Source organism: Pipistrellus kuhlii, unplaced genomic scaffold (genome assembly GCF_014108245.1).
Source record: "Pipistrellus kuhlii isolate mPipKuh1 unplaced genomic scaffold, mPipKuh1.p scaffold_m20_p_72, whole genome shotgun sequence".
Taxonomy (NCBI): Eukaryota; Metazoa; Chordata; class Mammalia; order Chiroptera; family Vespertilionidae; genus Pipistrellus; species Pipistrellus kuhlii.
The window spans coordinates 1,107,343-1,130,000 of NW_023425576.1; the positions used below are offsets into that span (position 1 = coordinate 1,107,343).

At 50.5% G+C, this 22,658-nt stretch overlaps 1 protein-coding gene across 3 annotated transcripts; it reads right to left on the bottom strand.

Moving 5' to 3' along the window:
• Nucleotides 1-6,973: 6,973 nt before the first annotated feature.
• ZBTB41 (zinc finger and BTB domain containing 41) lies at nucleotides 6,974-19,393 on the bottom strand. Of its 3 annotated transcripts, XM_045576016.1 has the most exons (12): nucleotides 19,248-19,393; nucleotides 17,076-18,445; nucleotides 15,301-15,340; nucleotides 15,133-15,234; nucleotides 14,481-14,550; nucleotides 14,015-14,162; nucleotides 13,265-13,394; nucleotides 12,442-12,537; nucleotides 10,827-10,928; nucleotides 9,808-9,918; nucleotides 8,916-9,004; nucleotides 6,974-7,726 (listed from the first exon to the last, which is right to left on the bottom strand). In XM_045576016.1, exons 2-12 carry the CDS (start codon nucleotides 18,304-18,306, stop codon nucleotides 7,101-7,103), a joined length of 2,745 nt encoding a protein of 914 aa, XP_045431972.1. In that variant the 5' UTR covers nucleotides 18,307-18,445; nucleotides 19,248-19,393; the 3' UTR covers nucleotides 6,974-7,100. The 3 variants fall into 3 exon arrangements, with proteins under 3 accessions (XP_045431972.1, XP_045431971.1, XP_036278651.1); XM_045576015.1 differs by having other exon boundaries at nucleotides 9,808-9,913; nucleotides 10,822-10,928; nucleotides 15,133-15,340; nucleotides 19,248-19,392; XM_036422758.2 differs by having other exon boundaries at nucleotides 15,133-15,340; nucleotides 19,248-19,391.
• Between the last annotated feature and the right edge of the window lie 3,265 nt (nucleotides 19,394-22,658).

The window sequence follows — 22,658 nt, forward strand, 5'->3', positions numbered from 1 at the left end:
AGAGGGAACCCGCCCTTTGGGTTTTGCAAAGAGGTTGCATTGAGGGCGGGGGAAGGAGGCGGCGATGGAGGCGGCAGCAGCGTTTCCACTGGGGAGGGAGGGAGGGCCATCCTTGCGGTTGCCAGGGGCAACCTTAAGCAAACCGTTAGGAAAGCACAGAGTGGCTCAGGGTACCCCCCACCTCCCCGCCCCAGGATCAGAGCCATCAGCCATTCTCTCCCGGATTCCAGGGCTGAATGGGAGCAAAGTGAAGACAATGACATGTGCAGTTTGTGCGAATATGGCTTGTTTTAGTGAGTGACCACAGCAGGGAGTCAGTGAGTTTCTACATGCTGGGTTTTTTATTGATTGATTATCGGATTTATTGGGGTGACACGGATGATAACATGATACAGGGCCTCAGGTGCACAATTCTACAATACATTGCATTGTGTCTTTGGATTGCATTGTGTGTTTGCTGGGTCTTCACTAGAGATGCCGGGAGTACAAATAGAGGAAACCTGAGATTTTCGGCCATTCACGACTGGTGGTGTCGGCAGGCCGCGCCTGGACAAAGAACTCCTTGGTTTTTATCTCGGTTGTCCGTTGTCTAAGGACATATTCATACACGCCCCGGGAGGTTTTAAGCCTCAACTGCTGTTGGATGTAAAATACATTAACCCGTATTTTACAGAAGTGCGTTAGGACCAGAAAGAGGCAAAGCCAGGCTGTTAACACAGGAGGCCCTAATCTTGCCCTTACCCTATACCGCACTGCCTCCAAAGGCAAAAGGGAACTCTATTTTTATTTCATATTTTTATTGATTTCAGAGAGGGAGGGAGAATCATCCATGATGAGAGAGAATCACTACTCAGCTGCTTCCTGCACGCCCCACACTGGGGATGGAGCCCACAACCCGGGCCTGTGCCCTGACCGGGAATCGAACCGTGATCTCCCGGTTCATAGGTCGATGCTCAACCACGGAGTCAGGCGGGCCGGGCGGAAACTTTAAAAATAGGAATGGGTATGGATACACAGACGGTGTCAGAAAAACGCCCCTGGTTGGAAGGCAATGAGGAAGGTGAGCCAGGAAGTAATATTCACTGATACCCAATGGGGCCTGAAGGAGAACCGTTACCTTAACATCATTTAAACAAAATGGTTACAGCGGTGTTTGACCCCCTTAAGACTGGTGTACAATGAGAACGCTACTACAGAGTTTTTTAAGCAAAAACGTTAGCAGGAACGGTCATTTAAAAAACACTCGATTTGTATTATTTCATACGGTGACCATCATTCTTCAGATTAACATTGCAAATACAAGCCTTCCGACGCTTCAGTCACTGAATGGTTTCAGCTCAACAGGGTAGTTCATTCTGTTTACTAGTCATGGTTAATATTTAAAGGTACTATATTCGTTAGCCACTTAAAAACCATCACATCATTTAATACATTGAATATGTAAAATATCTAGCTGATGAGAAATAAAATTGATTTGATAGATATGCCCCGAATGCTGCGTTTTCCATTTGCTCGCCGAGTTTGACAGCGTGCTGAGAAGCTCTTCCACATGCCCTCGATACGCTTTACAAAGACCCAAGAACTTTATTGGAAGCATCAAAATGACAGAGAGCGAGTTCCGCATACAGCACACTTCCCAGTTGTCACAGAGGCGGGGCCTTTTTTCTAGAAAGACGTTTGTACTTAGGAAACACGAGACAGCCCGAGCATCCAGAAAACTGTTACATACACGTGGTGGACAGAATGAGGCCTGCTGGTATGTTAGGTTTCTCTTGGTAACTGCTCTGAAACGTGTCCTTAAGGATTAAAAACAAAACTAGGGTTTGAGACGGAGAACTAAGTTCGAAAGCATTTTCACTGGAATGGACATGATAAGGCCCCTCCATCGTAACATGTACTGTACATGTGGGGCAGCTCAGTGCTCACCTCTGAACACACGTATTGGCAGCCACACGCGTCAGCTACACTCAATTTTCATCTGTAAGTCAAGTCCGACTGCTGGAAGGAGTAAGGGTTTTGTGAGGGCGCCGCAGGAATACCGAGCGAAGAGGAGAAATAACCGTGAGAAGTGTACATGCTCTTTATTCAAGAAATGATTTAGAATTTCCAAACATAATGCAAGCAGTGAAAATACTTCTTTAGTTAAGAATTTGGGGGTTGGGGGGTGCGGGGGGAAAAAGGCATGTCCATCTCTGTAAAACCTCTATTCCGTGAATATAATCTTCATTTCTATTTATAGAATGGCTACAGAGGCTAAAATTTAGGTTCTTTGGGAATTTTCCAATAATCATAGGCTTAAGATCAATCAGTACACAGCAAGGAAACAAAACAGAGGACTCGTCTCTAGCAAAATCTCTCATCTACCATTCAAGCTAATCCTATTACTTTTGTCTTCTCAAAGCTACTTCCGCAGGAAGTGCAAAGAGCATGCTACTATTCCAGCATATGAAGGATCGTTAGGCAGAAATAGTTTGGAAGGAAATAAAGAGGCGGATCCCCCCTCAAGAACCCGCTGCAGACTTTACCAAGAGACAACACAAAAGCAGGCAAAGGATCTCAGAAAGAAATGTCTCATTTTCTAAACTGGTCAGCAAACTGCTCTCACGTTACCCACCATTCGCTCTAACAGCAAGGAACACTTGCCCGTTACCCCATGTGAAGTTTGAGAAATGCTGCTTGCTTCTCGTACATTCTCACCAAGTTCAATTTGGCACTGAGTCCCCCAGGAATCCAACCGCGACTCTCAGAGTCCTCCCAGGAGACAGAGAGACAGACACACAACTCATTTCATTGTATTTGTTAGATTCCTCTAAGAAGCATATAGAACCAGGCCTGGGAGTGTCTGTAGTGACTATAAAGGCCAAAATAGACATTAAAAAAAAAAAAATCAAACACATTCACACAAGTACGCTACTGCCTATTTCCTTACGTAAACATAAAACCACCTAAAAAAAAATTATTACAATAAAGTGCTGCCTGGCCAGCAGGCCACACACAAACGAAAGACCCAGAACAATCACCAAATCAAAACCGTTTTATCGGCCGGCACACGCTGGCCGGCGGAAGCAACTCGAAGCAACTACAATGCAGGGAAAAGGCACACGGCATTCGATCCGGACAAGACGGTCAAAGAGCTAGGGCCCCGAACAGTCTGACTTGTGCCCCAGGGCACGGTCGAATGATCTGGAAGGAGGAAAAGGCAAACTTGCCAACGTGAGCAGTCTCGCCGTGTCTTGAATCTGTTTGCAATTGGAGCCTGAAAAGCAATGTGTGATTGTTTTTTTCTAGCCCGTAAGTAACGGTCTGCAGCTACTCCGCTAAGAGGTTTGGACACTTTTAAAAAGGTCGACGGGACATTATTGGTGCACCTCACGTGACTCGAGAGGAAGTTAGCTGGGTGAAGCACCAGGTTAAACCCTATCTTGGCTACACTCCTCGTTCTTCTGGCAATAAATGACTAAATGACTTAAAAGGATGCCAAGATCACTACCTTCAGAGTTAATGAGATCTTGCTGGATGGAAAAAAAAAAAAAAAATAGGTGGAGTGTTTCATACAAAAATAACTTCAACTTGTCTTTAAAAAAAATCTAAGGCAAATGATTTTAATAGTGTAGTGTACAAAATAAGCTTATTGTTATGCATGTCATAGTGATTCATGAAGGATAACTTTCTATGAATTGAACTGAGGAAAACGGCATTCTTGCTTGTAATTCATTTTGTCAGTATTCTTATTTTTATACATATAAACACAAACTCTTCATCTTAGTATTCAAACTAACAATTTTTTTTTAAATCCGTAAGCCTAGGACTTGGACTGTGCTTCTTTGGACAAATATGTAGTATTCGAACAACAAAGAATGTAAATTCTTTTGAACTACTGTAAAACCTACTAAGATCTTTGGTGCATTTAAGTAAAAACCGATCAGGTTAACAAATCTCTACCCTTAATAAATTATTCCACTTACATATGAAGTGCTAACTGCTATCAGCTAAGATATTAATTTAAGACAATAAATTATGCCCATAAAATAAAAAAAATTCTGAATGAGGCTAAGCTTCGTTGCGAAATTCAGAATTTAAGTACAGGTAACAGGAGTAAGGTATTTTAGAGTTCGCGGGACTTTTGTCCCCAGAAACTCCCAAATAGTACAAGAGGTTAAAATGAAAAGAGTAGGCCTCATTTCATATTTCTTGTGCCAACTTCAAAAAACTATGTACATTCAGTTCGCCCAAATCTATGAGGTTTTCTCCAACTTAGCGTTTCTTGAAGACTCTAACCTGGAAATTAGAGGCAGCGGATCGGGATTGCTTGCTTGTTCGTCCGCTGAGACTCTCTCTCTTCATCAGAGTCACCCTTCCCCGCCCAGCCTGTCGGAGAAGACGCAGTGCCTGGCGCCTGGGAGGCATGGCGGACGCCATGTGTCCTCCCTGGGAACCGGTACCCACCACTCATCGATGATGGGGGCTTCACTGCATCCTTCGCCTCGGACTCACTCTCCCCAAACTGGGAAGACAGCCCGTCCAGCTCTCCCTCAGAGCTCGCTCTGAAGTTGAGACACGAGATAGCTTGCGAAAGCAATTTCTAAACCTCTATTCAAGTGTAGTGACCTACAGTAACTAAATGGGTTTGCATTTCATTGTACAGAAAAGATGCATTCCAGAAAAGTTGCCTATTGTAAACCAATTCCTACCGTCGAATCATGTAGTGAAAAGCATTAGGAGGTTACTAAAGTGACCCTAAAGTGAATACCTTTGAAAAACTAAAGTATTCTTTACAATGTGAAAATGCAACACCCTTTTGTCCTGCTACCAAACAGAATACACCGTACACACACACACACACACACACACACACGTACGTCTGGACCATCTGCCTTGTTGCAAGCCCCAGGTCTTCCACACAGCTTATAGGAGTGGCAGGATACACTGCTAGGTATGATTTCATGAGGAATTGTTTTTAGTTCAAAGCCGTGTTGAGCTTTCGGTTAAAAACTAGAGGCCTGATGCATGAGGATTCGTGCAAGGATGGGCCTTCCTTCTCCTGGCTGCCTCGCCACCTTCGCTCTGGCCTGGTGCCGCCTTCCTGCCTTCCCACGCTGCCCAGGGGCCCAGAGCCGCTGGGGCGGTGCATGGTGACGGCGCAAGCATCCCGGTCGGCACTTGTGTATGCAAATTAGCCCTCCATCTTTGGTCAGTTAATTTGCATACTCACTCCTGATTGGCTGGTGGGCACCGAGAAGGTACGGTCAATTTGCATCTTTCTCTTGTATTAGTGTAGATCGTAAGGATACTACGTATTTCTCAAAGTCGATCTGAAAGACTAACAGACTAACAGTACCTCATCTTGTCAAGTTCAGTCACGTAAGTACCCAGATAGATTATCATTTCCACACAAAAGAATGTGTCGAAAAGGAGGACCAGTGCATTAATTACATCTACCGGTCCTAGAAGATTATAACCAAAATCTGAGCAACTGAGGCAAAACTCAGGTTGGTTTTCTTACAAGAGCCTCAATTCTCAACACTTTTTCTCCTCTGCCTACGAGTACAACCGTCAAGTACCTTCCTTCCTTAAGTGCTTCAGCAACACGTCCCCATAAAGCGCCTAAATTTTATTAAAACGTCATTATTTTATTTGTGATTTTTTTTTTCACAAGGGCTGGGCCAGACATTATAGTTTACATTTAAAAAAAAAAAAAAAAGTGCTTAAAGCAATCAGGGAGTGTAAACGGAACGGAAATAGCAAACGCTTAACAGCGCTATTTCCCACTGGTTTACGTACAAGTGACGTGCTACGGAAGATCAACCCTGTCTGTTCTTATCCTCCCAGCAGCTCTGCTAGGAGACAGCCTCCTGGCTGACGTTCACATGGACGTGGAGATAGGGAAAGTGCACATCTTTAAAGTATCTCGCTGACTTTTTCCTCAATTAATTTTCATCAGTGAGGCGTCCCTGTAACTGCCATTTCCTTTCACCAAGTGCTCACCTTGTGTCTCAGACAACAATAAAAATCAAGGGGAGTTAGACTTTAGGCTTTGGGGAAAAGCAGAAGTAAATCTGGATTCCACGTACATTTGTACACGCACAGCGGTTCCCTGTAATTAAATAATGCTGAGCTTAGACAGACACACAAAGAGTATCATTTGGCACCTTTTCTAACAACTCTGTGGGGAGTATCTCGGTTCTGTTTCCTAGAGTTTCAGTTAGCCGAGGTCCATGAGACCAAAAATAACCTGTTCGTTACCTTTCATTCATTAATGAGATGAAGACAGATGCTGTGATAGGTTAATGTGAAATGAATGGCAAATACGAAAGGTGAACGTACCTTGAACGACACTATCGCGTTCTGCCTTCTACACGTTATCAACTGTGTCCTGTGATGCCTAGATCTACATGTGCATTTCTTATTCCTATTCATTGAAGCGTAGCATCGGCAAAAAACGATCATTTGGATAATTATTTCAATTCCGCATTTCATTGAACGCACTACTCTGACACCAGTTAGCTTTCTGGCTTGGAGTCTGTCAAAAGAGTGAAAGACAATGACAGCCTAAAACGACGAGATAACCAGACTAAGAAACAACACAGAAATACCCAAGACTTCCTTATAAATTCAAATTCCTGATGCCCATCTCCAGAAACCTGGAGGGCAGAAGAAAGAATCTCAGATTGGATAAGGGCTGCGATGATCAGGAAACCCCCAGAAATTCTCCCTTAAAAGCCTACGTGGTCCTCAAACTCGCTTGGAAGATGGGGGAGGGAGGAAAGAGGAATGAGACTAGAGAAGAAGAAAATTTCCGCTGATGATTCAGAAAGACGAAACATCATGTCAACAGCTAATCGTTCTGAAAAGTTTGAGATTCCGTTAGAAGTAGCGCTAAGTACATCTTTTAAAAATCACAAAAATGTTCACTTCAAATACCTCGAAACGTGTCCAAATATTCACATGGGCAGTAAACAGAGACACGTGTTGCTTCTTGATTTGCGACGGCTCTGAGTGCTTGAAAAGGAAGGACAGGGCAGGCTACTCATGGAAAAGCCATCCTCGCCGGGCGGCCGGCTCCTGAGCATCCGACCAGCCCGTGGACCGCCTGGCCGCCCTCACGCGTGATGCTCGGCCTCCGAGATGCTCGGCCCGGCCCTGGCGCCGTCCAGCCCCAGCAGCGTGCCCAGGTAAGACTGTTCCCGGGGGTCCAGCATCTGCTCGGCGCGGACGGGGTGGACGATGTTTGCGGGCTGGGGGGTCAGCGTGTACTTTTCCAGAAAAGCTAAGTCCGCCGCCCGCGGGTAGTCGGCGGAGGGCGGCTGAGGGGACAGGATGTCGTGCGGGGGCGGCGGGCGCCCCAGGTCGCCCGGGGCGTCGGGCATGTGCACGGGAACCAGCGTGACGGGCACGCACACCTCGGCGGGCACGCTCTGCAGCAGCGTCTTGTCCTCCGCCGCCGGGCAGGCTTTGGGCTGGTCCGCCTCGAACACCTTGTCGTCGGCTGCGTACTGCACGGGCAGGGCCACCAGCTTGTCCTCGGAGGCGCTCGGCGGGTCGTCGGGGGACTTGATGCCGTGCACGTGGTCGATGTGGTACTTGAGCTTGTCCTTGCGCTTGAACGTGGCGTTGCAGTACTGACAGTAGAAGGGCCGGGCGTCCGAGTGGATGACCAGGTGCTTGGTCAGGGTTTTCTTGATTCTGAACGACTGATTGCAGATCTGACACTTGTATGGCTTCTCACCTGCGTGAACAGAGAGGAAGGGACGTGTAAACATGCACTGGCTTGACAAGACCATGGTTTTAAGTAGCCCACTTCCCACGCGGATTCTTCCAAGGACCTGATCGAAGCAGTGATGTATGTGCTGCCATCACAAAGCAGTGAGCTGGTCAAGAGAAGGGGCTCCAGCATGGAAAGGCGTGGGTTTGAATTCTGGCTGCGCCACTTACGAGACAGACCTGAAGCAAGCTTCCCAATAATGAGCAGTCATCATCACAGCTGCTTTCCCTGTCTTTTATTCCCAGAGGCCTCTGGGTACCCGCAGATGAGGCCTCTTCATTCGGAGGGAGGTGTGTGGTTTTGCTTTTCACAGCAGCACTGTACCCGTCATAAATCCTCTCCTGTAATTCTTGGCTTTTGGAATTACCCAAACCCCGTTATTTCCCCCATTCCAGTATTTAGGAACGCAATTATTTTTCTTTTCCAGAACAGCTGCCCGACAATTAAATATAAAACAAAAGGAGCTGAAAATGCATAGATGAGCCTCTTTCTCAAAAAGAAAGAGGAAGAGCATGAAAAACTCCTATTTAACATGAGACGTCAAACAGAGGCATACAGGAAAGATTCCCACATGAGTGGTCTGTATTTCACAATAGGAGGCAAGCCCTTCTACAAGCCGGCCTGTGAAGGACAGCTGCCTGGGCAGAGGAGACGGGCACGTGGGCACTTGCGGGCGAGGCGACGAGGCCACATTTGAATTACTTTTTCAAAGACAAGAAAATACATGTCTTTAGAGTTCACAGACACAGAGGAACCATAAACAAGCAGAAAAGAGGGGAAAGAGAGCCAAGCGTTGAGGAAGTTCCCAATGAGGAAAGTTTCCCCCTAACTGTACAGAATGATATTCACAGCATTAAAGCGCATCTATAATAATAAAGTGTGATATGCCAATTAGACCGGACATCCTCCGGACAACCTTCCGGACGAAGCCGCTGGCTGTGAGGGAAGCCCGGGTCCCGGGTGCCGGAATGGAAGACCAGAATATTGCTCATTGATAACATCAAACTTTATATAAGGAGCAACAATCTTAATGGGGGAAAAAAACAAAACAACTTAACCGAGAACAACAAAGTTTAAGTGCCTGTTTTACTCCTAAATAATACAAACATATATATGTATATATTATATATATAAATTACCCATTAAGTTTTACCTGAATGCGTCCGAAAATGCATTTCGAGACTTGATTTGCCTTTAAAATATTTCTTACAGACATCACACTGATGAAAGGTAGCTTTGTATCTAAGAAAATAAAGAGGGGTGAGTTTTTCTCAGTGTCATTTCAATAAACGATTCACCACAAGTCGAGGTACAATGGTGTCAGACAAGCACCTGGAAGACCGAGTTGGGCGCTGACGTGGCCACTGCCTTCGTGGGATAAATACCACGTGATTTGAAAGAACAAAAGACAACCTGCGGTTGCAGACGTGAGTATGTTGGCCGGTACTTTCTCAAAAATTGCATGAACTGAGCCTGTCACTTCAAGGGGAAACGCTGACAATATTTGTTGCCGATAAAACTGGAGCTGTCAAGCTAATGTGAGACTTTGGGGGAATCTGCATTTGCCCTTGAACTTGGCGGGGTCTTGCACTCCAGTCTGGGAGGCTGGAGGAAGGATTAGCAAACGTGACTGGTTGACCCCGTGCTGTGAAATATACTAACACTGGAAAACCCGTAGCCCGGGAGTCCCCATTTTCTGAATTGATATTTTGTGCACTGGGCATCTAGGTAAGCATAATACACAGGCAGTTTATATACGCCAAGAGCCACAGCAGCCAAACAAAGGAATCCCCCATGAGTGCCGAGCGTTTATGTTCGTTACAAGTTCAATGTCCACCACCTCCTAGTCTCTGGACAACTGAGAATCAGGACCAGGGTACGCCTTGCTCAGTTCCCACAGGTCTGCAGAGAAGCTACGGCAGTGAGAGAGAGCTAGTTAGCCAACCTATCCGCCACCAAACAGCATACACAGAGACGCCCTGTCACGCGCCTCCAGCCCGGGCTGCTCCGAGGCAGTGCTGGTGAGGAGCTGCCTTCGCACTTACTTCTGCCACACCTTCTCGCCCAGGTGCACGCTCTTGTAATGAACAGTGAGATGATCCCGGCGGCCAAAACACTTTCCGCATTCTTCACACTGGTGAGCCTTTTCCCCTGAAAGACCCAAATACCCGATTACAACACCAGAAATAAATTACCGAACAGGAAAATAACACGGGGAGAATTAGACCAGGAAAGCCATGGCTGCATGTATCCACAGAACGTGTACCATGCAAATGTTGAGCATTTGATTAAAACAATTTTAAAATAGAGTTTGCAGTCATTAAAGACAACCAAGTGATTAAAATGACAGTGAAAATAAAAATAGGTCGGTCATAAAAGTATGTCCCTTTATAATGCTTCTTAAAAAAGGTAGGTGGAACCAGCATTCAAAGGAGTGGCCTATATATACCAAATTATTAGACTACCTAGAGGCCTGGTGCATGAAATTCGTGCATGGGAGGGGTGTCCCTCAGCCCAGCCTGCACCCTCTCCAATCTGGGACCAGCCCTGGGAGATGTCCGACTGCCCGTTTGGGCCCAATCCCACTGGGACTGCTGGCTCGCAATGCTCTCCTGCCTTCCTGATTGCCCCTAACCGCTTCTGCCTGCCAGGCTGATCGCCCCCTAACCATTCCCCTGCTAGCCTGATTGATGCCTAACTGCTCCCCTGCCAGCCTGATTGATGCCTAACTGCTCCCCTGCCAGCCTGGTCACCCGTAACTGCCCTCCCCCGCAGGCCTGGTCACCCCTAACTGCCCTCCCCTGCAGGCCTGGTCACCCCTAACTGCCCTCCCCTGCAGGCCTGGTCACCCCTAACTAACTGCCCTCCCCCGCGGGCCTGGTCACCCCTAACTGCCCTCCCCCGCGGGCCAGCTTAGAAAAGGTAGTCAGAGCCAGCGTCCGAAGGAGTGGCCTGCATACACCCAGTCACCGGACGACCAGCCAGCACTGAGCGCATGAGCAGCACTGCTCTCCGGGCGCTGACTACAAAGGCCGGGACAGCGCACGGGCACACCTCACCCGAGTGGATCTTCTTGTGCTTGGTCAGGTGGTCGTGGCGAATGAAGGTCTTCCCGCACTCGTCGCAGCCGTACCTCTTGTCGTCGTGATGCACTCGGAGGTGAAGTCTGCGGGGGGAAGAGGAGGTGAAGAGGGGGATTCGGGAGGAACCTCGGGGCTCGCTCCCCGAGGGGAGGGAGGGCTGTCTGCTCCCAGCTCATCCCTCTCCGGCTCCCTTTCTGGGACTCTGAGCCCTTCCTGCTCGACCACCGGACGCTGGGCTCCCTGCTCTCCTCGCCTCTTCACACAAGCACTCAGCTCTGCCCGGGCTCGCACCACCTCCGGACGACACGCCTTCCTGGCCTCTCAGATCCTCCGTCTACTTCACCTAACCTAGCACACGGCTGGGCTCGGACCTCAGAGCAGCCGAAGTGGGAGAGAATTGAGAAGGACTGGGGACCCTTTCGGGGAACTGGCAGCGCGGATAAAGCGACAGTCGAGAACTGAGTGAATGAGTAAGTAATCAACTGCCTGACAATCACATGTTACTACTGTGCTTCCCTTTTAACCAAACAAAGTATGGCTCGTGTTGTAGCGGCCCAAGGACAGATTATAAAAGGTTTAAATTCTTAAAGCTGATTTAACTGGAATTATTTTTATCCTCACCGTCCTCCAACCATATATGTCCAAGAGAAATGAATAGCTTTCTCATTCAAGTTGCCCAAACATGCTGATTCTACGGACACTGACACTGTAAACGGACTGAATTACACGTAAAGAGAAGCATTCTGTTTAAACGTGGAGAGAGGTAAACAGCAAAGCCTTAAGGTTAACATTCTTCAGAGCATTAATTAAAAGTAAAACTGTACACGTGTCTCCCAGGACACAGTCAACTATTCATTCATGGGAAAAAGCAACTTTTCAGAAACTGCAAATGTGGTCACGGATTCAGCTGCAGAAATAGTTACATGAATTTCAAATAAGGAGGACTTTCAAAAACCGAGAATCCCGGAGTTTTCCCTTTTGCCACATTTTCATACCAAACGATTCTTCGACAATCGAGAGTGAAGGAATACACTAAGTTTACAACAGCAGAGTTAAGTAAATTCTGATTCAAAGAAAAATAATGAAATAGATCTTTAAACGATGCCCATTCAGACAGTAAAGCATTCAGCAGACTTGGTGATGAGGAAATGTTTAAAAATATTTTACAGCACAGAATGAAGGAGATATTCAAAGTTGTCAGGGGAAGTCTGTAAGTTTTTTTGCACAACTTTGCTTGTTACAAGTGCTGAGAAATGTTTTACTTCAACACAAAACTAAGCGACTGGTAGGAAAATAGAATTAAAATGAAGATGTAGCCCTAAACAGTTTGGCTCCATGGATAGAGCATTGGCCTGCGGACTGAAGGGTCCCGGGTTCGATTCCGGTCAAGGGCATGGACCTTGGTTGCAGGCACATTCCCAGTGGGAGGTGTGCAGGAGGCAGCTGATGGATGTTTCTCTTTCATCGATGTTTCTAAGTCTCTATCCCTTTCCCTCCCTCTCTATTAAAAAAAAAAAAAAATCAATAAAATATATGTAATAAGTAAATAAATGCAGACGTCGTTTCCGCTTCCGTCCTCGGAAAAGGCTGGCGCACCTGTAGGAGCTGCCGTGGCGGAAGCGCTGCCCGCAGATGCTGCAGAGATGGGGCTTCTCTCCGCTGTGGATCCGCATGTGCTCCTTCAGCGTGGTCCTACGTGAAAACACACACATGTAAACTGAAGACCGACGTCCTGCCAATGTGTACACGGAACCGATGCCCAGCAGGCTCGCTAGAAACGTGTTCAAGCGAATGCTCTTCCTCTAGGATCAGTCTCACCGGCGCGCGCGCGCGCGCGCGCGCGCGCGCGCGCGCACACACACAAACACACACACACACACACGTGTTGTTCTCTCTCCGCTTCAAAAACCAAAACATAGCCGAGACCGGTTTGGCTCAGTGGATAGAGCCTCGGCTTGGGGACTGAAGGGTCCCGGGTTCGATTCCGGTCGAGGGCATGTGCCTTGGTCGCGGGCATATCTCCAGTAGGGGGTGTGCAGGAGGCAGCTGATCGATGACTCTCTCTCATCGATGTTTCTAACTATCTCCCCTTCCTCTCTGTACAAAATCAATAAAATATATTAAAAAAAAAAAAAGGTAAAAAAACAAAACATACAAAATGAATAAATAAGTGAATAAACTTTAATGTATTTCTAGGGGGGAGGGGGTTTTTAGAAGAAGACAAAGCAGCACCTACGTCACATTCACCATAAAAACTCACCAATCCTGGCTTTTATCATCGTCTACAGCATTTTACCCGAGTTATACTTTATTCCCTTCACACCCGAGACGAAAGCGTAGCTCGAGCACGCCGCGTCTCGCGTCGCCCTGACCCTCACACGCCGGCACCGGGGCCTCCCGCGGGCGCGGGGCGCCTCACCTCTCCCGCACGGACTTCCCGCAGATGAAGCAGGTCCATTTCCGCTTCCCGCCGTGCGTGCACTCGATGTGGCGCTTCAGGTTGCCCGTGTCGTTGAACTGGCGGCCGCAGATGTCACATGGGAAGGGGCCTGAGGGGGGAAGAACAGCGCAGGGCGCAGGTCAGGCTTACGGAGCAGACGCCAAGGTCAAGGTCAGCCTCCCCGGTGTGAGAGACCAGAGAGGCTGTGGGCAGCCTGGGAACTGCCGCTTGCGAGTGGCATCTGCAGGGGCCGGGGCGGTCCTGAGGGACCAAGCCCTCGCCTGTGGGATCTGATCTGACCCCGCCTCCAGCCAGAGGGTCAGAGCTGCGGGGCGGCAGGCCGGTGGCAGGGACCTGCCTGGGGCCGTGGCGGGAGAGAACCCCGCATGCGTTGGTGGCCAGACGGTTCAGAAAGGGGGCGTTTGTGTGACCAGCAAAGGAGACTCCCGGGGAAGGAGGGAGCCATGGTGGGTACGGGCTGGGTTTCTCCCTCCCCAAGCTATCCAACTACTGGCATCCATGGCATCCAGCTTAGAACCACAGACACATCTGCCACCAGAACAATAAACAAACAGACGTATTTCCTCGTCTCCGGGAACTGCAGGACATGCCCTCCTCCTCCTCCTCCTCCTCCTCCTCCTCCTCCTCGGCGGTGTGACAGCAGCAGGCTGCCCTGCGCCCTGTGACCACCACCTGCCGCCCCGCTTCCGGAAAACGCAGTCTGCTCACCCAGATGGAACTTTTCCTGATGCTTTAGCCGGGCGAACCGTGACTTGAAATGCTCTTCGCAATAGGTGCACTTGAAGGGCTTATCCTGGGAGTGCAGGATCATGTGTTCCTCCAGGTGAGGTTTCCGCGTGAAGTACTTCTTGCAGATCTAAAAGGGGGCGCACACAAAACATAAGGGAACCCGAATTAAAAATTAAAACACAAACCCCGTGATAATTCACGGGTGATAGTGGTGTCACAGGTAACATACGCAAGCTCAAGTTAAAGGCATGACGATCGCATCAAAATAAAGCCAAGACCGTATCTGCCGGGCTCATCGCCGGCCTTAGTTTACCCAGCGCAGATGTCACTGCGTGCAAGGCGGATCTAGAGGCAGCTGCGCGACGTCTGTGTTACGTGCAAGTCTGATGACTTTCCCAAAAGGCACCATGACGTTTAGTTCCTGATACAAATGAAAAGCCGTTACCTCGCATTTCCAACTTTCGTTCTTAGTCTTCTTAATGGAAATAAATTCTTGTGCATTTTCAGGATGAAATCTGGAAGAGAAAGAGAAAAAGATGATCGAGGGAAGATTATATTCGTTAAATCAACACTCCAGAGAAACTGTGGACAGGGATTACAGAATCAGAGATTCCTTCCTTAACACAGACACAGGCGAGTATGTGAAGATAACTAAATGGCTGTATCTGAAATTTCTACAGTCTAGGCTAAGGAGCACTTTTCAATTTCAAAAGCCTTCATCTCAACAGCATGAAAATGTCAACAAAAGAACATCCGCTGCTCTTAAGAAATATATATATTGATTTTTTTTCTTTTTTAACAGAGAGGGAGAGGAGTAGAGAGCTAGAAACATCAATGAGAGAAACACTGATCAGCTGCCTCCTGCACACCCCCTACTGGGGATGCGCCCGCAACCAAGGCACATGCCCTTGACCGGAATCGAACCTGGGACCCTTCAGTCCGCAGGCTGATGTCTGTTATCCACTGAGCCAGCCCGGTTAGGGCTTAAGAAATGTATAGTCTGCAAAGCCTCAAGCATCCACCGCCATTCCCGGCGCCCTGTGCGTGTGAATCAGAAGGCGCGACGCGGTGTGCGAGGGGAGCAATGTCGCACTCGCCTCTTCACGTGCTTGGCGAGCGTCTTCTTGCTGGCGTGCAGCTTGCCGCAGTACGGGCACTTGTGCTCCTTCTGGCGGACGTCCGCCCCGCCGCTGTGCTTCCTCCGGTGGACCGTCAGGTTGGACTTGGTCGAATAGCGCTGGTGGCAGATGTCACACTCGAAGGGCTTCTCGCCTGTGTGGACACGCCTGTGGCTCTCGTATTTCCCTGGGAGAAAGAGAGGGAGCAAAAGTGAATTCAGGCCGAAACCGGTTTGGCTCAGTGGTAGAGCGTCGGTCTGCGGACTGAAAGGTCCCAGGTTCGATTCCGGTCAGGGGCATGTACGTTGGTTGCGGGAACATCCCCGGTAGGGGGTGTGCAAGAGGCAGCTGATGGATGTTTCTCTCTCATCGATGTTTCTCGCTCTCTCTCTCTCTCCCTTCCTCTCTGTAAAATATCAATAAAATATATTTTTTTAAAAAAATGAATGCAGTCCCTTTGCCACAGTGACTGAAATTTGACGGTGGGGGGCTGTGGGATGGGGGGCTGTGGGGAAACACCTCAGGAAACCAATTTCCTATACTAGTTACACGAGGAATGCAACCCTGCCAGACCCACGGGGATGGATGAAACAGTCAGTTTACAGTCAGGTGGCACTCACAGTCCCTTCTATCATTTTATGTGGCAGAATGCATCTCACAAAGTAAGGGAGGGTGGGGGTCAGGGGGAGAGATCAACCAAAGGACTGTGTGCGTGCCTATGGGCCTAGCCAGTGGTCACGGACAACAGGGGGGCGGGGGTGTATGTGGGGAGGGGTTTGGGATGGGAATGGGGGGGGGATAAGGACAATTATGTGAGACCATAATCAATAAAATAAATTAAAAAAAAAAAGAATACATCTCACAATTTCACAACTTCGATTTATATGAGAACTTTAGAAGTTCACATTAGAAAATTCCATAGAAGAGACCTTCAGAAATTATTTTACCAGCAAATGTTATTGATAGATATCCTAAATATTCACGGGCATGTTTTTAGCTTAAGCTGTTAGACCGCATTTCAGACATATATTTTTCTAATAAGGGAAAAGTTGACTTATTGGTTATGACAACCACCAAAGAATCTACCAATGAGGACACTTGCTAAAGACTCTTCCTACAAAATTAAGTCACAATCAGTACAGCGCACATCATAGCGACCGGAGGATCTGTTATTGTGTTGATTGGCATGTTAGCCTTTTATTATATAGAGAACAGGGTAATCTGACACCTCCCGATTCCAAACAACGCCAGACACTGGAAAACTGACTGCATTTCTAATTCACATATTCCCAAGTCAAATTAAATCTAATATAGCCTAACTCAATTTTCTCGGATGACTCAAAAATAGCACTCATCTACGAAATTAAATTAGCATGCCAATCAGATCTCTACATCCATCCGAACCGATGCTCTGGAGATTCTCAGACCAAACACACGAGCCAATGGCCTGTCATCCACCGCCAGGGCAGGAGGCAGAGAAAATAAAGCCTTCTGCATATGTAAATGATTTCCTGAATCACAGCGAACTTTAAACCAGCAGGATGGACCCTGTGCTGAAAATTCAACACCCAGCCTAGTGGTCTTCTGTTTAAAGTTGACTTCCCAAGTTTCCTGTTTTTGTTTCTTTTTTAATATATTTTATTGATTTTTAATAAGGGAGGAGAGAGAGAGAGAAACATCAATAAGGAGAGAGAACCACCAGTCAGCTGCCTTCTGCACACCTCCTACTGGGGATGTGTCAGCAACCAACTACATGCCCTTGACCGGAATCGAAGCTGGGACCCTTGGGTCCCCAGGCCGACGCTCTAACCACTGAGCCACACCGGTTTCGGCATCCGAGTTCCGTTTTTAATCATGGCCTTCCAAACACCCCTGAACACTCAAGTTGCTATGGAGACGGAAGGCACGCTCTCTTTCCTTACCTATCCGGTCAAAGGTTTTATCGCATATCGGACACTGCAGGATCTTTTTGTTATTTATTTGGATGATCACGGGGGACAGCTCCCTGTGAAGGCTGCCTCCGGAATCGCCCGTCTCCGGTTCCTCCTCGTCCTCGTCCTCCTCCTCGTCCTCCTCTTCCTCCTCCTCTTCCGACGGCTCCTTGTCACTCTGCTCTTCGATGTCAAAGAGCTCACTGGACACCTCCTCCTCCTCCTCCTCCTCCTCCTCCGGCACGTTCTCCTCGGCGTTGCATTCGCTCCCGGGATCCTCGGAGTCGTTCCCGGTGGTGGTGGTGGTGGTGGCGGCCTCCTCCTTCGCGAAGCCGTCTCCGCTCTCCGGCTCCTCGTCGTCCTCCTCGCTGGTGTCCTCGAACTTCACGGGGAGCTTCCTGCTCCGTGTGGGCCTCCGGGCGGCCGCCAGGCCCCGCTCCAGCGCCGCCAGCCCGTGCTTCTTGCCCAGGAAGCGGGAGGGCCGGCGGTGCGCCGCGGCCAGGTGGTTCTGCAGGGACTTCTTGTAGCAGAAGCGGCGGCCGCAGAACTTGCACCGGTGGCCGTCGGACAGCCGGCCGGCCAGCTCCCCGAGGGGGTCCCCGGGGCCGGGGAGCTGCTGCTGCCGCCCCCGGGGCGGGAACGGCGGCGCGGCGCCCTCATCCTTGAGCAGCTGGACGGCGTCGATGATGTCCAGGAACTTGGCGGCCTCCAGCACCAGGGGGATCTCGCACGGGGACACGAAGAATTCCGACGTGTAGAGGAACTCCAGCAGGTGCCGGAAGACGGAGTGGGTGACGTGGTCCAGCGTGACCACGTCTGTGCCGGGGTTCTTGCTCAGGCACGCGTGGAAGTAGCTGCTGCCCACGGCCACCACCACCTTGTGGGCGCTGAACTCCCGGCCCTCCACCACAATCAGCAGGTCGCAGAAGGACGGCTGCTTCTGGCGGTCGGCGTTGAGGTACTTGAGCAGGTTGCGGTGGTACTGCCAGGAGCTCAGGAGGGTCCTCTGCTCGGCGGAGGCGGCCGCTGCCGCCGCCGGGGGCGGGCCCGGCAGGTCCCGGCAGCAGCGGGGGCCCTCGGGGGGCGCCGGGCGCGGGGCGCAGAGGGTGTAGGTCAGCGGGTCGCACGCCCCCGCGGACCCATGTCCCTCGGGGGAGTCCGTCCGGTAGGTCAGGCGGATCTTCTCGTCAAGACTGAAAGCAACCTTCCTCCTTTTCTTCATTGCAGGGAGACGGTGCCAGGACAAGGACCTTCATAAGGGTCTGCAGGGAGGTGTCCAGGAAAAAATAAAATAAAAATAAAAATATAAAAATTAAAAAGTAGATTGTCTTGGATATCGGCGTGCCCGAGGATTTCGTGAGCTGCAAAATAGCAAGAACAGTGGAGTTAGGGATCTCCATGGCAAAGGGACCCCAACCCCCCCACCCCCTACCCCACCCGCCCACCAGCCCTGCTGACATCGCCCCGAAAGGATGGCACAGCCCAAACCGGTGCGGCTCAGTGGATGGAGCGCCGGCCTGCACACTCAAGGGTCCCAGGTTCGATTCCGGTTCAAGAGCATGGACCTTGGTTGAGGGCACATCCCAGTGGGGGGTGTGCAGGAGGCAGCTGGTGGATGTGTCTCTCTCATCGATGTTTCTGGCTCTCTCTCCCTCCCTGTAAAAGTCAATAAAATATATTTTAAAAGAAAGAAAGAAAAAGGATGGCACAGTCTCAGCGTCCGCTCCCTGGGGGCTGAGATTTCAGGGCGGGAGCTCCGAGGGCCACATCGGGAAAGGCAACCCACAAAGGGACTCGCGGGGGAAGCCTGAGGGCACCCCGGGGCGCGGGGGGTAGAGGAGGGGCGCCCGCGACCCCCGAGGGTGCAGGCGGGTGGGCGAGGGCCACGCCGCCAGTGACAATGAGGCCGCCGCCGCCGCCGCCTGTGAACAACCACGTCTCCCCGTTCCCGTGCGTTTCGGGGGGCGCGCCAGGCTCCCCCCGACTTCGGAGGAGACACGGGACGCCCCGCGGCCCACGCCGCCCCGGGAGCGCGCCCCGGGGTCAGCCGCAGGGACGACCCCGGCGGCGGCGCCTCCGCAGGCCCCCGCGCCCCGGCGGTGACGGCGCCCGCCGAGGGGCCGCCCGCTCCCCCTGCCCTCCCCGGGCCCCGCCGTCCATTACCGGAACCGGGGCTGCCCCTGGCTGCCGGCCGCCGAGCTCCGCTCCGGGCGCGCTCGCCCCGGCGCCGACCCACTTCCGGGTTCAGCCCCGCCCCCGCCCCCCCCCATCGGCGTCGGCCCCGCCGAACACGTCACTGCGCGCGCCGGCGCGCCGCCCGGCGCCCGCCACTGCGCATGTGCGCGCACCCCGCTGGGCACATGCTCCGTAAGCCCTCCCCGCCTGCTCTGGGGAAGAGTCCAGCAGTGCGCATGCTCCGTAAGCCCTCCCGCGCCCGCTCAGTCCAGCGGTGCGCATGCTCTGTAAGCCCTCCCTCCCCCCCCCCCCATTTGGGGAAGAGTCCAGCAGTGCGCATGCTCCGTAAACCCTCCCTGGCCTGGACAGTCCAGCAGTGCGCATGCTCTGTAAGCCCTCCCTCCCCCCCCCATTTGGGGAAGAGTCCAGCAGTGCGCATGCTCTGTAAACCCTCCCTCCCCCCCCCATTTGGGGAAGAGTCCAGCAGTGCGCATGCTCCGTAAGCCCTCCCTGGCCTGGGGAGTCCAGCAGCACCCCAAGTCCCAGACTCCGGGTTTTCGGGGTGATTTGACGGCTTGCAGGGATCGAACCCCTCAGAATCCCGCAGGAAGCCTTGTTGGGAAAAGGAAGCGGGCCGGACGGATGGGAAGTGGGGAGCAATGAGCAGGGGCGCTCTAGCACCAAGGATGGCACCTCCCTGTGTGCAGCCACCCAGGGGCTGGTCCCCAAAGTCTGCATCCGGGGACCCACGCCGACTGCGTGTCCTTCTTTTTCTTGAGTCAAAGAGCTACCTTGGCTGCTCCTGAAATTATTCTTCAATGTCTTACTGTGCACAGAGGACATGGGGAAACGCACGTATAAATAAAACACAGGCCAGTAGGGCAGGTAGGGGAGCCAAAACAAAAGGCGGGAAAACCTGCTATCTTTTTTTGGGTTCATTTGCATACTCATTCCTGATTGGCTGGCGGGCGTTGGGCAGGTACAGTCAATTTGCATCTTCCTCTTGCATTAATGTAGGTAACAAAGAGTTGGTTATTTCCAAGACACTGTGGAATGTTGAGCTGAAAGTTTGTTTTTGTTTTTTTGTCCTATTAGTTCTGCCTTCACGTTTTAACATCTCTGATGTGACTTCTTATCGCCTCATTGGCAGCGGGGTTTTTTTTGTTTTTTTTCTGTCTTCATGACACATAAAATGTTGATGCACCTTACAAACGATGGTGTCTTAGACTCAATGCAACACGACACTGGCCTGGAGTAATCACAAAGAAATCCTTCGCAATTAAAATATGTACTTTTTTTTTTTAGCTCCCCGGGTTAGATAGAATAACTTGTGCTTCAACATTGACCTCAGAGTCGCTCTTTAAAAATTCTTGGTAGCGCATATCCTTTTTCTAATGAAAAGAATTGCTAGCTCTAACCAGTGTGGCTCAGTGGACAGAGCGTCGACCTGCAGACTCAAGGGTTGGTTCGATTCCGGTCAAGGGCACGTACGTTGACTGCGGGCACATCCCCAGTAGGGGGCGTGCAGGAGGCAGCTGATGGATGCTTCTCTCTCATCCATGTTTCTTCTTATTTTTCTCCCTTGTTTCCAGCAACACGGAAACATTTAGAAGCAAAACTACCTTGGGAAGGGAACAGGGAGTCAGGGGAACGGTGGCAAATGGATGGAAAGCTAGCTACTCGTCTTCCGGTGGTTACTATAGCAACAATCGTGACGGGAGACTTTTTTCAGCCGAGAGTGGTTTCTATAACAACATGACAGGGGGCTTTAGAAACAGACCTGAGCTTAGAGATGCTTCAGGGGTCTCCCAGCCCCGGAGAGACCACGGGATTGGCATCCTTGCAGAGAGGGTCGATCTTCGTTGGCTGATTTGCTGGCGGCCTTAAACAGACTGCTTTTATTTCGTGCAGATGGACACATTCCATCGTCCCATCAAGACCTGGCTTTTGCTGATAGGGTTTTAGGACTTCTTCCTTTTGGAAAACAGTGGGTGTCCCCATCGTGACATCAAAGTAGTCCTTTAAAAAAAAATTATAAGGTACATGCCCTTGACCAGAATCGAACCTGGGACCCTTGAATCTGCAGGCCGATGCTCTATCCACCAAGCCAAACCGGTCAGGGCTCAAAGTAATCTCCCGAGGCATTCTTAAAAAGTCCCAATTTAAAGAAACGCCGAGGGACGCAGGACAAATTGTTAAAAATTGGGGCTGTCCCGCCAAGAGCGGGACGTCTGGTCACCTTATCTTAAAGTAACTTTTCTCGTTGTGTTGCCCTGTGCCACGCCAGCACGGCCAAGGGCAGCCTGAGGGGGGCAGGTAAAGGATGGAGAAAAGACAGACAAGAGAAGGAAGCTGGGTCTGGGTCTCCTTTGATGGAGAGCTAGCGACAGCGCCAGGGAGTCCCCTCCCCTTCCCCCCAACTCCCCCCCTTACCCCCGTTGAGCTGGTCCACACCCCGATTTTGTGCTTTGGGATTACTCACGGTGGCATTTGCCTGGAGGGAACTCTGCTGCTCTTTAAGAGAGAAAGAGAAGGCCTCAAACCCACTCTTCTGGAACTTCCAATAAAATCCAGTAGGTGGCGGACTTGACTTTGAGGAAACCATTGGGCAGACTGTAGACATTGGCCTGGAAATACCAATTCTACTTCACAAGTTCAGAGCGATGGAAACTTGGTGGCCCTTGCGCAGAAGTCGGTTTTCGGCTCTCCGGAGAAATGTCAGTCGTTGTGCTGTTGGTATTTGGCTTTGGGAACTGATGAGCTTGCCGACCGCTGGACTAAGCCAAGGGCCAGCCCCTGTGTGTCCATAATGCTTCATCTTTGAGGAAAGCAAGTCAAAATCCCGGCAAAGTCAACCCTCTTCCCGGGGATCTGTGTTTGGCTCCTTCAGACAATCCTACTCGATCCCTGAGAGATTAGAAATAGCAAGACCAAACAATTCCTGTAGCCGAAACCGGTGTGGCTCAGTGGATAGAGCGTCAGCCTGCGGACTAAAAGGTCCCCAGGTTTGATTCCAGTCAAGGGCATGTACCTTGGTTGCAGGCATATCCCTGATGGGGGGCATGCAGGAGGCAGCTGGTTGATGTTTCTCTCTCATCGACGTTTCTAGCTCTCTGTCCTTCTTCCTTCCTCTCTGCGGAAAATCAATAAAATTAAAAAAAGAAAAAAATCCGATTCCTGTCATCTAAAAATAGGAGAGCATAAGTCACCGCTCCCACCCCCAGGGCCGCTTCTGCCTTTTGCATAATTTATTGTTCCGTGTTCCATCGGGGACCTTGTTCATCGGCTCTTCCTGTAGGAGGAGAGGGACCTGGGCGGGGAGTCATCCATCCTCTCCCGCCTTCGCCAGCCGTAACAGCCCCGGTTAGCCCCGCGCGGCCGTAACTCATGCGTGTCTGT

Bases quoted from the DNA above. Each gene is read 5' to 3' on its own strand.
- ZBTB41 (XM_045576015.1), bottom strand. From the start codon at position 18,306: ATGAAGAAAAGGAGGAAGGTTGCTTTCAGTCTTGACGAGAAGATCCGC. The intron at 14,551-15,132 runs GCGAGTGCGACA...TTTCTCTTCCAG, and splicing joins CTCGCCAAGCACGTGAAGAG to ATTTCATCCTGAAAATGCAC. The intron at 9,914-10,821 runs GTGAGGTGTGCC...TGGGTCTTTCAG, and splicing joins GCACAAGAAGATCCACTCGG to GGGAAAAGGCTCACCAGTGT.